Here is a 16,077-nt window from a genome sequence, read left to right on the forward strand (position 1 = left end):
GACCCGGGCCCTGAACCCACTCGCCCATCGGCCGACTCCGCTAGTGGAAACATCTATGCGTCGTTGCTGATCGGCGTAACCCCACCCTGGAGGCTGTCAGCGGGTGTTCCGGGCTGGAAAGGTCACCTAGGGGTCACCTGTTTCCCTGCCTTCTAGTGTCCCAGAGAAAACGCGAGATGCCCCCGAGCACTGCACGGGGCATAATACTTCTGCCCACACATTTACTTGCTCGTCGCCTGCTATTCAGGTTTAACCGGGAGCCTGTGTTTTGTATTTGCTAACTGCGGCCGCCTTACTCCTTTCGTTGAGGAAATGGGGTTTTCAGGGCTTGCCCCGGGGTCACACAGCCCGTGACAGCTCCGGGCTCAGAGCCCGGGACTCTGGGCTACTGTTTTCTCCTTCCTCTGCAGCCGTAGTCTCTCAACGGGAAATCTGCTCGCGACAGATTTGCGTCTGATAAGCAGAGAGACCGAACTGACGGAAAGATCCGAGCTTGTGCTGCAGACGCTGAAAGAAACATCTAACGGTGTAAAATGATACGGAGGCTGCACCGTTGCAGAGGCCGCTGGCACCTGTCCCTAAAATGCCAGGGCTCCCTGCCAGGGACAGGGCCAAAGGGAAGACCACTGCTCGGTGGTGCAGTGACAGCCATCGTCTCTGAGTGTTCAGCACGTGTCAGAACCTTGCCGGGAACGGGCTCGTGCAGGATCTGTTGTGTTCTTCCCCCCCCCCCCCCAACTCTGATGAGAAATCACCTCCCTCGACACGGGACAGAGCTGAGGGCTAGGGAGGTACGGCGTGTCGCCCAAGGTCACCCGGCTGGTGGGGCCAGATTCTGACCCACACGCAAGCCCGTAGACCTGACCAGGGACATGTCACGGTAGGTGGCAGTTTCATTTCACACGCCAGCTCCAGCTTCCTGGGACCAGGCCCGAGGATTCCAGCTTCCTGTCCGAACCCAGCGGGTGGGCCTCAGGGTGGATTCCGGACTCTGCCACGCGAAAGGGAAAGGGTCGTGGCAGCATGTGGCTTTTACCCTGCTTAGAGGTCCCCTCTGCCTGCACCCTTATCTTTTTTAAAAGGGTCAGGAGAGAGGCACCTGGGTGGCTCAGTCAGTTAAGTATCCGACTTTGGCTCGGGTCATGGTCTCGCGGTTCGTGAGTTTGAGCCCCACGTCGGGCTCTGTGCTGACAGCTCGGAGCCCGGAGCCTGCTTCGGATTCTGTGTCTCCCTCTCTCTCTCTCTGCCTCTCCCCCGCTCGTGCTCTGTCTCTTTCTCAAAAATAATAAATAAACAGTTTTAAAAAAATTTTTAAAGGGTCAGGAGAAGCAGGATCCAGATGCCTGGAACGTGTCCGGGCGGCAGCCTCGTGCTGGGGCTGAGTATGCAGGCTCGCCTCCCTGGCCCCCTGGACGGAAGGAAGCTGGCAGGGAGAGCCCTCCCCGCCCCCGGAAAGAGGAGCCTAGACTGTCAGGCCACCCCAAGAGTAGAACCCGTGTGCACGGGGCCTGGGCAAAGGAGACCAAAGCCAAGAAAAGCGTGGAGCTGGAGGCTGGGCAACAGCCCAGGGAAGTGCCTCACACATGCTTGTCTTCACCTATTGGCATAAACGTCCCCTGCCTGCCCCCGCACGCCACCCGTGTGCCATTTGACAAGGGAGAAACACGTGAATGGGCAGCTATGTGGCAGGAAAATACAGGAAGAAGGATTCCAAGCATGGGATTGGCCCCCAGGCTTCCCCGTTCGATGGGAACCCACGGGGCCTCTCCCATGCAGAATAGGGGTGACATTAGGGCCTGAGTCCCCAGTTCTGTCTCCTTTTGTTTATTTCCTCCCACCTCTCTCTCTCTCACAAATCATTCCGTTCTGCCTTCTCCTGACCTCTCCCCCGAACTGCCAGCCCATTGCATAGAGGGGGACCAGAAGAATCTGACTTAGAACCCCTAGGGATACTACGTATCCACAAACGTACCTTTCGGCGTATCTTAACGTGGATAAAGTTTCCTCGTAGCAGATGTCAGCGGGACTTATGGCCGCTATCTGTAAAAGAACGTCCCTTTCAGATTTTGTAATTTTAGACGGATTTGTCATTGTGGATACGCTAAGGTTCATAGCATTTCTTGTCATTTACGGTATTGTTCGAACTTTGCAACTCAGAAGGCACAGACACACATTGATAGCACGTGCTCACCCCACGTATGCCACATATACACGTGACCTCTGCAGCGCACCGACACCGCAGATTCAGGACACAAACACCACAATTTCACAACACACACACACACACACACACACAGACAGGCCCGGAGAAAAACCATGTGTTCGAGATCTGTCTGATAATCACTGGCAGAGCTGGGCCTGGAGCCGGGCCTGACTCACTCTCAGGCCCTTGTCCTCAGTAGTAAGTCCCCAGAGGGTGGATGGGGATTCAAGTGACAGTTGAATGTTGGCCTTGCAGATTCTCTTTTCTTTCTGCTTCCTGAGAGGACCAGTGACCCCACCCCCCGCCCCCTAACCTCCTCTCCACCACATATTTTTCTGTTAAAGCGCGGTAGTGCCCCAGGCGGGGCGTTAGCCTACAGGCCTGAAAGGCTCCTCTCTCACAGGCACACCCCTGCTCAGACCTGTTACACCTGATTTTGTAGTCTTACATTCAGAGCATCTTATGGGCCTTCTTTTATCCCAGGTCCTCAGGGGGAGCAGGGAAGGTCCCATGAGGCCAACAGGCCAGCTTCAAAATGAAATATTTGTAGATACTTAGGCAAGATAAAATAGTAAAGAGTAGAGATTGTGTTTTGTTGTGAATTTGGGAAAGAGTGCACAGAACAGGCCCAGCAGTGAGCAGTTTTCTCCTAACCGGGACAGCAGGCCGGAGGCCAGTATGAACCTGCCGGCAGAATGTGCCAGTCTGTTCCTTTTCACACCTGGAGCTGAAGAACAGAGAGTCCCGATTTTAACACATCCCACATTGTACCCCCTTGGCAAATATGCGATACTAAGAGTCTGGAGTCTTTGCTGAGATGACACAGTTTAGCTACTCGCCAGGTTCAACAGCTGCCTGGTGTCTCACATGGTCAAAATGATTTCCGGTCTTGCCACAAAATGACCACCGATTTAGAATAGTACGACGTCATCAGTGTTATTTTAAAATGTGTACTAATTTTTTCCTGGCAATAATAGTGGTGTACGTTCCTTATAAAGAATCTGAAACCTACAGAAATGAATAAAAAATTAAAATTGGCGGTATTTGAACACTGTAGCGGAAAGAGTCTCAGGAGTCTTGACGTACGTAAGAATGTGTGACGTGAATGCAAAATGCGGCATCATGGTACAGTGAGCGTGATTTTAATAATAACAGTGACAACAACACAATAGCTAAATCAGTCTGCTGTGTTGTAAGAAAGTCACTTTACCAAAGTGGTTCTGCTGTTCCCGCCCAGAGCTGGCTGGAGAAGTTTGGTCAGGACAGAATCTCTGTAGGGAATGTGCAAGACTTTCTTCCCCGTGGCTGCATCAGCCAGAGCACTGGATGAAAAAGAAACATCAGATTTAAAAATATATATATGCCAAGAAGAAATCTGCCTCCCGGGGGATAAGTCAGAAATACCCTTCATGTCTCCTCTTTGACCCCATAAACCTGAGACGTGACTCTAACGATATCCAAGAGTTGAGACATCTGCCGGACGAAGATGCGGAAGCAAGACAGCTAACCACATGAGCCACTGGCTCCCTCTCTGAGATCAACCCTGGAGACACCATGACAGACAGAGGGAAGTCCGGATCTGAGGCTCTAACACACTAAACCCTGTAAGGAAAACCCAAAGAGCCTGCAGGCTATTGTAAATCTGTGTATAGAAAAGAGTTTCAACCCGAGGAAGAGGGTGGCCCCACGAGCAGTGTGCCGGCCAGTGTGGGGAGGGGGTTAATTCCTCTTCTTGTTTTCTTCCGTACTTCCTCCAGAGCGACCCATAAAGGTAGGACCCCATATAACAACGCAGCACAGAAGCTGTACGTGAGAAGTAAATGTGCCACCCCTCCCCACCAACTCCAGGGTCTGCAAAGATCGCAGCATTGTCATTGATGAGAACGGGGGAGGAGGGAGGCAAGCCTATCTATGAGAAATTATGATCACAAAAAGTGAAAAGGAATTTATAAAGGTATTCTAGCTGATTTGGAAAAGAAACTAAAGGAGCTTCTAGAAAGAAATACAGTAATTGCAATTAAAAACACACAAGACAGGGGCGCCTGGGTGGCTCAGTTGGTTAAGTGTACAACTCTTGATTTCAGCTGAGGTCATGATTTTGCTGTTCGTGGAATCGAGCCCTGCATTGGGCTCTGTGATGACAGCATGTAACCTGCTTGGAATTCTCTCTTTCTTCCTCCCTCCTGCCCTCCCTCCCCTTTTTTCCCTTGCACCCCGCCCCCCACCTGCTCACTTGCTCTCTACTCAAAATAAACTTAAATTTTTTTTTTTTAAAACACACTGCACAGGTTTAACAGCAAACTAGACACTGCTATTATTGGAATTAGTGAAATAGATATGTCAAAAGAGATGAACCAGATTGCAGCCTGGAGACATGGAGATGGGAAACAAGCCAGGAAGGTTATGAGACATGGAGGACAGAGTGAGATTTAAATAATCTAAATTGAAGTTACAGAAGAGAAGGAAAACAAGTGGTCACAGATGGTACATGAGAAGTAATGGCTGAGAATTTTCCAGTACTGGTGAAAATCACTAATCTACAGAACTATAGGGACCAGGGAATTCCAAGCAGAGTAAATAAAAATAAATTCACACTCAAATGTAACATAACCGAATTGGAGAACATCAAAACAGAAGAGCTCAAAAGCAGCCAGGGGCAAAGACTGATTGACTTCAAGGAAATAGCAATTAGACCACCAGCAGAAAACAGGAGACTGTATCCTTCATGAGCTGAAAGAAAATACTACACTTCTGGAATTCTATCCCTGGCACAATTATCTTCCAAGGATGAGGTGAAATAAAGACATTTCAACCAAACAAAAACAGAATTTGCCATCAGCACGTGATCACTGAAGGAAATTCTGCAGAATATACTTCCACCAGGAGGAAACTGATCTTAGATACAACTCTGAGTAAATAATTGGGGCGCCTGGGTGGCTCAGTTGGTTAAGCTTCCAACTCTTGATTTTGGCTCAGGTTACAATCTCACAGTTGGTGAGATTGAGCCCTGATTCAGGCTCTGCAGTGACGGCATGGAGCCTGCTTAGGGTTCTCTCTCTTTTCCTCTATCTCTGCTCCTCCCTCTCTCAAAATAAACATTTGAAAAAAAGAAGTGAAGGGGAGGGGTCAAGATGGCAGAGCAGCATGGAAACTTTTTGCTTCTCTCATCCCTGAAATGCAGCTAGATCAACACCAAACCATCTGGCCAACCTAAAAAATTGATCTGAGGGTTAACACAACAGTCTGCACAACTTGAACCACAGAACTCAGCAGATAAGCAGTGTGGAGAGGTGAACTGGGGGAGAGAGAAGCCACAGAGGGTAGAGAGGTGTTTTTACTTGTGGAAAGAGGATGGAGATGGGGGAGAGTACAGGAAAAGCTCTCCCCCCGAAAGCAGCTGGAGAGAAAGAGAAAGAGTGGAAACACCCATAAGGGACTTAACAAGAAGGGGGGAAAGGAGAAAAAAGAGGATTTAAATACCATTGAGAGTCTATAAACAGGGGTCACAGTCTGAAACTCCGCAGCTCTATACCTGGCAGAGCTCTGGTGGGAAGAGTGAATCCCCAGGAGCAGACAGTGAGGTCTGAGGGGTCCTCGGGCCACACAGGAAGAGGCAGTTCCCCTGCTGAGAGGACATTTGGCAGAGGCTATGTGGCCTTCCCACAGGCAAAGGTCTCGGTGAACCCCAGAGAACAGCCACATTTGCTGGTGTTGGAACAAGGATGTTAAGGGGTGGTGAAGCCTGGCACCATATGTGTGTTGTGATTTACCATAATTCTTGAAACACTGCTGCTACATGATTGAGTGAACTTTTTCTGGGGTGGGCTGGCACCTGGCCACAGTCTCTGGGCATCTGCAGCAGTGCAGTCATGTGAATGTTCCGGGCTGTGGGCTGGCACCCAGCCGTTGCTTGGCAAGACCTTCCCCCAGACAGTCTAAGTGGGTCAAAGCTGCAGTTCCCTCAGAGGTGAAGGGTTTGGAAACACAACCCCATCTGAGATAAAACTTGGGAGGGAGGTGCCACCTGGCAGCCTGATGGCTTGGTCATGGAAAGTGTAAAAGCAGGGAGTGGACTGGAGCTGGAGACAAGGGAGGGTTGATTGATTGCCAGTTGGCAAGAGCACAGAGTTCTGATACTAGAGACTGGGTAGCTGGGTGATGCCATTTTCACCTCTCCCACACATGCACATACACGTGTACACTCACCACAATGATCCACCCCAGTAAACTAAGTGCCCATCTAGTGGAGAATGGAGCAAGATGTCTGAACCAGAATTTAGAATCACAATAAGAAGAATATTAGCTGGGGTTGGAAAAAGCATAAAATCCCTTTCTGCAGAGATAAAAGAAGTAAAATCTAGTCAGGACAAAATTAAAAATGCTATAACTGAGATGCAATCTTGAATGGATGCCACGGCAGCAAGGATGGATGAAACAGAGCAGGGTATCAGCGATATGGAAGACAAACTTATGGAGAATAATGAAGCATAAAAAAAGAAACTAAGGCAAAAGAGCATGATATAAGAATTAGATAACTCAGTGACTCATTAAAAAGGAATAATATCCAAATCTTAAGGGTCCCTGAAGATGAAGAGAGAAAAAGGGGTAGAAGGTTTATGTGAGCAAATCATAGCAGAAAACTTTCCTAACCTGGGAAAAGACACAGACATCAAAATCCAGGAAGCACAGAGAACTCCCATTAGATTAAAAAAAAAAAAACTGACCATCAGCAAGGCGTATCATAGTCAATTTCACAAAATACACAGACAAGAATCATGAAGGCAGCAAGGGGAAAAAAGTCCTTAACCTACAAAGGAAGACAGATAAAGTGCACAGCAGACCTATCCACAGAAACTTGACAGGCAAGAGAGGAGTGGCAGGATATAGTCAATGTGCTGAATTGGAAAAATATGCAGCCACAAATTCATTATCCAGCAAGGCTGCATTCAAAATAGAAGGAGAGATAAAGTTTCCCAAACAAAAAAAACCTAAAGGAGTTCATGACCACTAAACCACCCCTATAAGAAACTTTAAGGGGGACTCTCTGAAGGGAGAAAAGATGAAACAAAACAAAAAATACCAAAAGCTACAAAGACTAGAAAGGACCAGAGAACACCACCAGAAACTCCCAACTCTACAGGCAACACAATGGCAATAAATTCATATCTTTCAGTACTCACTCTAAATGTCAGTGGACTAAATGTTCCAATCAAAAGACATAGGGTAACAGAATGGATAAGAAAACAAGATCCATCTATATGCTTTTTACAAGAGACCCATTTTAGACCTAAAGACACCTTCAAATTGAAAGTAAGGGGGTGGAGAACCATCTATCATGCTAACGGTCAACAAGAGAAAGCTGGAGTAGCGATACTTATACCAGACAATCTAGACTTTAAAGACTGTAACAAGAGATGAAGAAGGACATTATATCATAATTAAGGAGTCTATCCACCAAGAAGATCTAAACATTTATGCCCCAATGCAAAACACCCAAATATATAAATCAGTCACAAACATACAGAAACGCATTGATATTAATACCATCATAGTAGGGGACTTCAACACCCTACTTAAAGCAATGGACAGATCATCTAATCAGAAAATCAGCAAGGAAACAATGACTTTGAATGACACTGTGGACTGGATGGACTTAACAGATATATTCAGAACATTTCATCCTAAAGCAGCAGAATACACATTCTTCTCAAGTGCACATGGAACATCCTCCAGAATAGATCCCATACTGGGACACAAATCAGCTGTCAACAAGTTCAAAAAAGATCATACCGTGAATATCTTCAGACTACAATGCTATGAAACTTGAAATCGACCACAAGAAAAAAATTGGAAAGACAAATACTTGGAGACTAAAGAACATCCTATTGAAGAATGAATGGGCTAACCAAGAAGTTAAAGAGGAAATTAAAAAGTACGTGGAAGCCAATGAAAATGATGACATGACAGCCCAAAACCTCTGGGACACAACAAAGGTGGTCATAAGAGGGACGTATGTAACAATCCAGGCCTTCTTAAAGAAGGAAGAAAGTTCTCAGATACACAGCCTCACCTTACACCTTAAGGAGCTGGAAAAAGAACAGCAAATAAAACCCAAAACCAGCAGAAGAAAGGAAATAATAAAGATTAGAGCAGAAATCAATGCTATCGGAACAAACAAAAAACAACAGATCAATGAAGCCACGAGCTGGTTCTTTGAAAGAATTAATAAAATTGATAACCCCCTAGCCAGTTTGATCAAAAAGAAAAAGGAAAGGACCCAAATAAATAAAATCAAGAATGAAAGAGATCATAACCAACACTGCAGAAATACAAACAATAAGAGAATATTATGAGCAATTATATGCCAATAAATGGGGCAATCTGGAAGAAATGGACAAATTCCTAGAAACATATACCCTACCAAAACTGAAACAGGAAGAAATAGAAAATTTGAACAGACCCATAACCAGTAAGGAAATCGAATTAGTAATCAAAAATCTGCCAAAAAACAAGAGTCCAGGGGCGCCTGGGTGGCGCAGTCGGTTAAGCATCCGACTTCAGCCAGGTCACGATCTTGCGGTCCGTGAGTTCGAGCCCCGCGTCGGGCTCTGGGCTGATGGCTCAGAGCCTGGAGCCTGTTTCCGATTCTGTGTCTCCCTCTCTCTCTGCCCCTCCCCCGTTCATGCTCTGTCTCTCTCTGTCCCAGAAATAAATAAACTTTGAAAAAAAAAATTAAACAAAACAAAACAAACAAAAAAAAAAAAACAAGAGTCCAGGGCCAGACGGCTTTCCAGGGGAATTCTACCAAACATTTAAAGAAGAGTTAACACCTATTCTTTCTAAGCTGTTCCAGAAAAATAGAAATGGAAGTAAAACTTCCAAACTCATTCTGTGAAGCCAGAATTACGTTGGTTGCAAAACCAGACAATGACCCCACTAAAAGGAGAACTACAGACCAATTTCCCTGATGAACATGGCTTCAAAAATCCTCAACAAGATACTAGCCAACCGGATCCAACAATACATTAAAAGAATTATTCACCACTACCAAGTAGGATTTATACCTGGGATGCAGGGCTGGTTCAATATCTGCAAAACAATCAATGTGATTTATCACATCAATAAAAGAAAGGAGAAGAACCACATGGTTCTCTCAATAGATGCAGAGAAAGCATTTGACAAAATACAGCATCCTTTCTTGATAAAAAAAAAAAAACCTCAATAAAGTAGGCATAGATGGAGCATACCTCAAGATCATGAAAGCCGTATATGGAATACCCACCGCTGATATGATCCTCAACGGGGAAGAATTGGGAGCTTTCCCCCTAAGGTCAGGAACACGACAGGGATGTCCACTCTCACCACTGTTATTCAACATACTATTGGAAGTCCTAGCCTCAGCAGTCAGACAACACAAAGGAATAAAAAGCATCCAAATTGTCCAGGAGGAAGTCAGACTTTCACTCTTTGCATACGACATGACACTCTATATGGAAAACCCAAAAAATTCCACCAAAACACTGCTACAACTGATCCATGAATTTAGCAAAGTCTCAGGATATAAAATCAATGCACAGAAATCAGTTGCATTTCTTACACCAATAATGAAGCAACAGATAAATCAAGGAATCGATCTCATTTATGATTGCACCAAAAACCATAAAATAACTAGGAATAAACCTAACCAAAGATGTAAAATCTATATACTGAAAACCATAGAAAGCTTATGAAAGAAATTGAAGACACAAAAAAGTGGGAAAATATTCTGTGCTCCTGAATTAGAAGAATGAATATTGTTAAAACGTTGATACTACCTGGGACACCTGGGTGGCTCAGTCGGTTAAGCATCTGACTTCAGCTCAGGTCATGATCTCACAGCTCGTGAGTTTGAGCCCCATGTTGGGCTCTGTGTGACAGCTCAGAGCCTGGAACCTGCTTCAGATCCCGTGTCTCCCTCTCTCTCTCCCTCTCTGCCCCTCCCCCACTTGTGTGCTCGCTCGCTCTCACTCGCTCTCTCAAAAATAAAACATTAACAAAATTTTTAAAAAGAATGAAATCTTGCGATTTGCAACTACATGGATGGAACTAGAGGGTATTTTACTAAGCAAAATTAGAGGAAGACAGATATCACATGACTTCACTCATATGGAATTTAAGATGCAAAACAGATGAACATAAGGGAAGGGAAGCGAAAATAATATAAAAACAAGAAGGGGGACAAAACATAAAAGACTCTTAAATACAGAGAACAAACTGAGGGTTGCTGGAAGGGTCCTGGGAGGGGAATGGGCTGAATGGGTAAGGGTCATTAAGGAAAACACTAGTTGGGATGAGCACTGGGTGTTATACATAGGATATGAATCACTGGAATCTACTTCTGAAATCATTATTGCATATGCTAACTAACTTGGATGTAAATTTAAAAATAAATGAATAAAATTAATAAAAAAATGAATTTAGAGACAGAAAGAAATCTAGTATATCAATAGCACTAATGAAGAAAGAGGATTTCGAGAGGGAAAAGTGAAGAATTTAAAAAAACGAACACTGTCACAGAAATAATAATGTATTTTGGGGTTAAAGAAGAATAGAATTAAAATACATATCAAAATTACATATGGAGGATGGAGATCCTTGTAGCATTCAGGAAGAGGATAAAGCATTCACTATTGTTCAGACTTTGGCCAATCAGATTAAAAAGGCAAGTAACGGTTAAGCGTATATTCAATTTTGATCTATGACAGAGATAGCATAGAAGATCCCCTGAGGAGAGGAGGAACTATTTAACAGTGTAACTGGAAAAATTGTAATCTATAAGGTAAAAATAATGAAAAGGACGCCTACCTTATACTACACACAGAAATCAAGTCCAGATGGATAGGAAATTAAATGAAATTTAGGGAGATGGCTTTCAGACGCTACTTTTCTTAAATAAGACTCAGGAAATGCTAAACAAAAACCACTACCATGATTTCTACTCATCAATAGACACCTTACATTGAAAAGACATGCTATGTGCTGGGTGAAGGTGCTTATATACCTGAGAAAAGAGTAATAAAAATATGTAAAGGATGCCTATGAATCAATAAAAAGACAGTAACTGGATAGAATAATGGGAAAAACAGAACGTTTTGAGAGGAGACATATTGCCGGTAAACATATCACATGATGCTCAAACTTGCTAAAAACCAAGAGTATCAAGACCACGGTAAGGTATCTTCATACCCATTTAATTAGTAAATATGAAGAAGTGTGATAATACCAAGCCTTAGAAAAGATGTGGATCAATGGGATATTTTATCCATTGCTGCTGGGAATGTAAATTGGCCCCACCATTTTGGAAAATAACTTGTCACCACCCTCAAAATTTATTATTGCACACAACTTATATATAATCCAACAATTTCAGTCCTTTTTCTATACTCAAAAGAAACTTTAATATATTGATACCCTGTGATTTGTACAAGAATGTTCATAATAGCGCCGTTTGTAATAGCAAAAAAAAACAAAACCTGGGAACAACCAAAATGCCAATCAACAGGAGAACCAATGAAGAGGTTGTGGCATGTTCCCACCATGGAATACTACATCATAAGGAAAAAGAAGTAACAACTTCTACTACAAAAAGGAATCTCATAGGCACAATGTTTAGTGACAGAACAGAAGGTAAATTAACTATAGCCACAGATAGCATGGACACATACTGTTAATAATGTTGGATCTAAAAGCCAATCCCGACAATTCTACTCCTGGGTGTGTACTTGAGAGGAATGAGAAATTATTTTCCCCAAAGCACACATACAAGAATGTTCATAGCAACCTTATTTAGAATACTCAAAACCTGGATGCAAATGAAATGTCCATCAATAGGAGAATGGATAAATGATTGTGGCACATTCCTACAATGGAATGCTACATAGCAATGAAAAAGAACTAATAATTGCTCCATGAGAAACATGGCCTAGTCTCCTAGACACAGTCCTTAGTGAATGAAGCCAAATGCAAAAAACAATGGCCTCTTATAAATGGTCACATCTATATGAAAATCTATACAGTTAGGCAAAGGTCAATTTGTAGTGGCACAGGTCAGTTTCTTCTGGTGGAAGTGAAAGCTAGGAGGGAAGTACAAGGGAGGTTTCTGGGTTTTGGAAATGTTCTATATCTTGAGCTGGGTGGTAATTACACAGATATATACATATAAAAATTCATTGAGCTGAACATTTAAGAACTGCGCACTTTTTGTAGTTTGTACTTTAATCACTTAAGAACAGGATCGAGAAAACAATGTAATATTTTATACCCTTTGTAAACATTTCAAAAATGAGTGCCACTAACTAATAATATTCACATGTGATAAAAACAAGAAAGGATGAAAGAAGAAAGGGAGGGAGGGACAGAGAGGGGTAAACAAAATTCAAGATGGCGGTTACCTCCAAGGGGAGCACAGTAGAGAAATACCAACGATTTCTTGGGTTGGCTGGTGGCTTTATTAGTGTTTTTAATTTTATTAAAAAGCAATTCATTTAAAAGAAATAGGAGGACCAGGTATGAACCAATGATGACAGTGGGTCATGAATCAAGGGTATGATTAATCTAATTTTTGATATCTGGGGTCATTTTTACGATAGAAATAAATACCCATGCACAGGTTATTTACCTGATAACATTTCCTAAATTGGTTAAACTTAAGTTAACTTGTGATCCTTCCCTCAGTCTGTCTCCTTCAGATCCTGAAGATTTCTGCCTTTCACTTCCTGCTAAATCCACCAAATTAATCGTGGATTGCTTGGTGAGGTCTCTGTCCAGGAAAACCTGTGTGGGAGAGCACCACAGTCATGTTATCAGAGTGGTAGCAGGCTACATATGAAGTCAGTACAGTTTACACATTAAAACATTTTTTCTACTTGTACTTCACACTCAAAAGCATATAATAAAATTTAAAACATTTAATATTATTGGGGCGCCGGGGTGGCTCAGTTGGTTAGGTGACCGACTGGGTCTCAGATCATGATCTCCCGGTTCGTGGGTTTGAGCCCCATATCGGGCTCTGTGCTGACAGCTCAGAGCCTGGAGCCTGCTTCGGATTCTGTGTCTCCCTCTCTCTCTGCCCCTCTTCCGCTCACACTCTGTCTCTCTCTCAAATGTAAATAAACATTAAATTAAAAAAAACATATTACACATTAATATGTAATATATAATATGTGTATTATATATTATAAATAAAAAATAATATAAATTTAAAACAAAATTTAAAACAAATTAATATATAATATATATTCTAAATAAAAATTAATATTATAAATTTAAAACATATAAAATTTTAAAACATATGAAAATGAAAAAGCCATCTTTTTTACAATGGCATTTTACAATAATACACCACCAGGCCCAAACATCTCTGTTACTCCCTCTCAATTTTGCAGAGCTATTCCCAGTGATCTATTAGATACCAATTGCTGCTTTCAAGTATTTTGATGGTCAAACATTTTAATTTTTTTTAACGTTTATTTATTGAGAGACAGACACACACAGTGAGTGGGGGAGGGGTAGAGAGAGAGGGAGACACAGAATCTGAAGAGGCTCCAGGCTCTGAGCTGTCAACACAGAGCCCAACGTGGGGCTCGAACTCACAAACTGTGAGATCATGACCTGAGCTGAAGTCAGATGCTTAACCGACTGAGCCCCCCGGGTGCCCTGATGATCAAACATTTTATTTTATTTTATTTTATTTTATTTTATTTTATTTTATTTTATTTTATTTTATTTTATTTTATTTTATTTTTATTTTTTTATTTAACTTTATTTTTTATTTTTTAAAATTTACATCCAAATTAGTGTATAGTGAAGCAATGATTTCAGTAGATTTCTTAATGCCCCTTACCCATTTAGCCCATCCCCCCTCCCACAATGCCTCCAGCAACCCTCAGTTTGTTCTCCATATTTATGAGTCTCTTTTGTCCCCCTTTCTGTTTTTATATTATTTTTGTTTCCCTTCCCTTATGTTCATCTGTTTTGTCTCTTAAAGTCTTCATATGAGTGAAGTCATAGGATTTTTGTCTTTCTCTAATTTCACTTAGCATAATACCCTCCAGTTCTATCCATGTAGTTGCAAATGGCAAGATTTCATTCTTTTTGATTGCTGAGTAATACCCCATCATATATATATATATATATATATATATATATATATATATATATATATATATATATATATACACACACATATATATGTATATATACATATATATGTGTGTATATCTATCTATCTATCTATCTATGCCACATCTTCTTTATCCATTCATCCATCAGTGGACATTTGGGCTCTTTCCATACTTTGGCTCTTGTCGATAGTGCTGCTATAAACATGGGGGTACATGTGTCCCTTCGAAACAGCACACCTGTATCCCTTGGATAAATGCCTAGTAGTGCAATTGCTGGGTCGTAGGGTAGTTCTCTTTTTAGTTTTTTGAGGAACCTCCATACTGTTTTCCAGAGTGGCTGCACCAGCTTGCATTCCCACCAACAATGCAAAAGAGATCCTCTTTCTCCGCAACCTCGCCAACATCTGTTGTTGCCTGAATTGTTAACGTTAGTCTGACAGGTGTGAGGTGGTATCTCATTGTGGTTTTGATTTGTATTTCCCTGATGATGAGTGATGTGGAGCATTTTTTCATGTGTCGGTTGGCCATCTGGATGTCTTCTTTGGAGAAGTGTCTATTCATGTCTTTTGCCCATTTCTTCACTGGATTATTTGTTTTTTGGGTGTTGAGTTTGATAAGTTCTTTGTAGATGTTGGATACTAACCCTTTATCTGATATGTCATTTGCAAATATCTTCTTCCATTCCGTCGGTTGCCCTGTAATTTTGCTGATTGTTTCCTTTGCTGTGCAGAAGCTTTTTATTTTGATGAGGTCCCAGTAGTTCATTTTTGCTTTGGTTTCCCTTGCCTCCAGAGACGTGTTGAGTAAGAAATTGCTGCAGGCAAGACCAAAGAGGTTTTTGCCTGCTTTCTCCTCAAGGATTTTGATGGCTTCCTGTCTTACATTGAGGTCTTTCATCCACTTTGAGTTTATTTTTGTGTCTGGTGTAAGAAAGTGGTCCAGGTTCATTCTTCTGCATGTCCCTGTCCAGTTTTCCCAGCACTACTTGCTGAAGAGACTGTCTTTATTCCATTGGATATTCTTTCCTGTTTTGTCAAAGATTAGGTGCCCATATGTTTGTGGGTCCATTTCTGGGTTCTCTATTCTATTCCATTGATCTGAGTGTCTGTTCTTGTGCCAGTACCATACTGTCTTGATGATTACAGCTTTGTAGTGTAGCTTGAAGTCTGGGATTGTGATGCCTCCTGCTTTGGTTTTCTTTTTCAGGATTGCTTTGGCTATTTGGAGTCTTTTCTGGCTCCATACAAATTTTAGGATTATTTGTTCTAGCTCTGTGAAGAATGCTCATATTACTTTGATAGGGATTGCATTGAATATGTAGATTGCTTTGGGTAGTGTCGACATTTTAGCCATATTTGTTCTTCTTATCCAGGAGCATGGAATCTTTTTCCATTTCTTTGTGTCTTCAATTTCTTTCATCAGCTTTCTATAGTTTTCAGTGTATAGATTTTTTACCTCTTTGGTTAGATACATTCCTAGGTATTTTATGGTTTTTGGTGCAACTGTAAATGGGATTGACTCCTTGATTTCTCTTTCTGTCACTTCATTGTTGGTGTATAGAAATGCAACTGATTTCTGTGCATTGATTTTGTATCCTACAACTTTGCTGAATTCATGAATCAGTTCTAGCAGTTTTTTGGTGGAATCTTTTGGGTTTTCCATATAGAGTATCATGTCATCTGAAAAGAGTGAAAGTTTGACCTCCTCCTGGCT

The 16,077-nt window shown here is 42.3% G+C and overlaps 1 protein-coding gene across 1 annotated transcript in view; it reads right to left on the reverse strand.

Moving 5' to 3' along the window:
• Positions 1-16,077, reverse strand: part of LOC123586588 (kinesin-like protein KIF28P) — a 78,918-nt gene that overhangs the window by 24,329 nt on the left and 38,512 nt on the right. The window contains exons 6-8 of the mRNA XM_045455813.1: positions 12,861-13,015; positions 3,414-3,525; positions 1,973-2,040 (exon numbers count right to left, since the gene is read on the reverse strand). Coding sequence (XP_045311769.1) covers positions 1,973-2,040; positions 3,414-3,525; positions 12,861-13,015 — 335 coding nt within the window. The remainder of the gene's footprint in view (positions 1-1,972; positions 2,041-3,413; positions 3,526-12,860; positions 13,016-16,077) is intronic.

The sequence above is a fragment of the Leopardus geoffroyi genome, chromosome C3 (genome assembly GCF_018350155.1).
Source record: "Leopardus geoffroyi isolate Oge1 chromosome C3, O.geoffroyi_Oge1_pat1.0, whole genome shotgun sequence".
In the NCBI taxonomy this organism is placed as follows: domain Eukaryota; kingdom Metazoa; phylum Chordata; class Mammalia; order Carnivora; family Felidae; genus Leopardus; species Leopardus geoffroyi.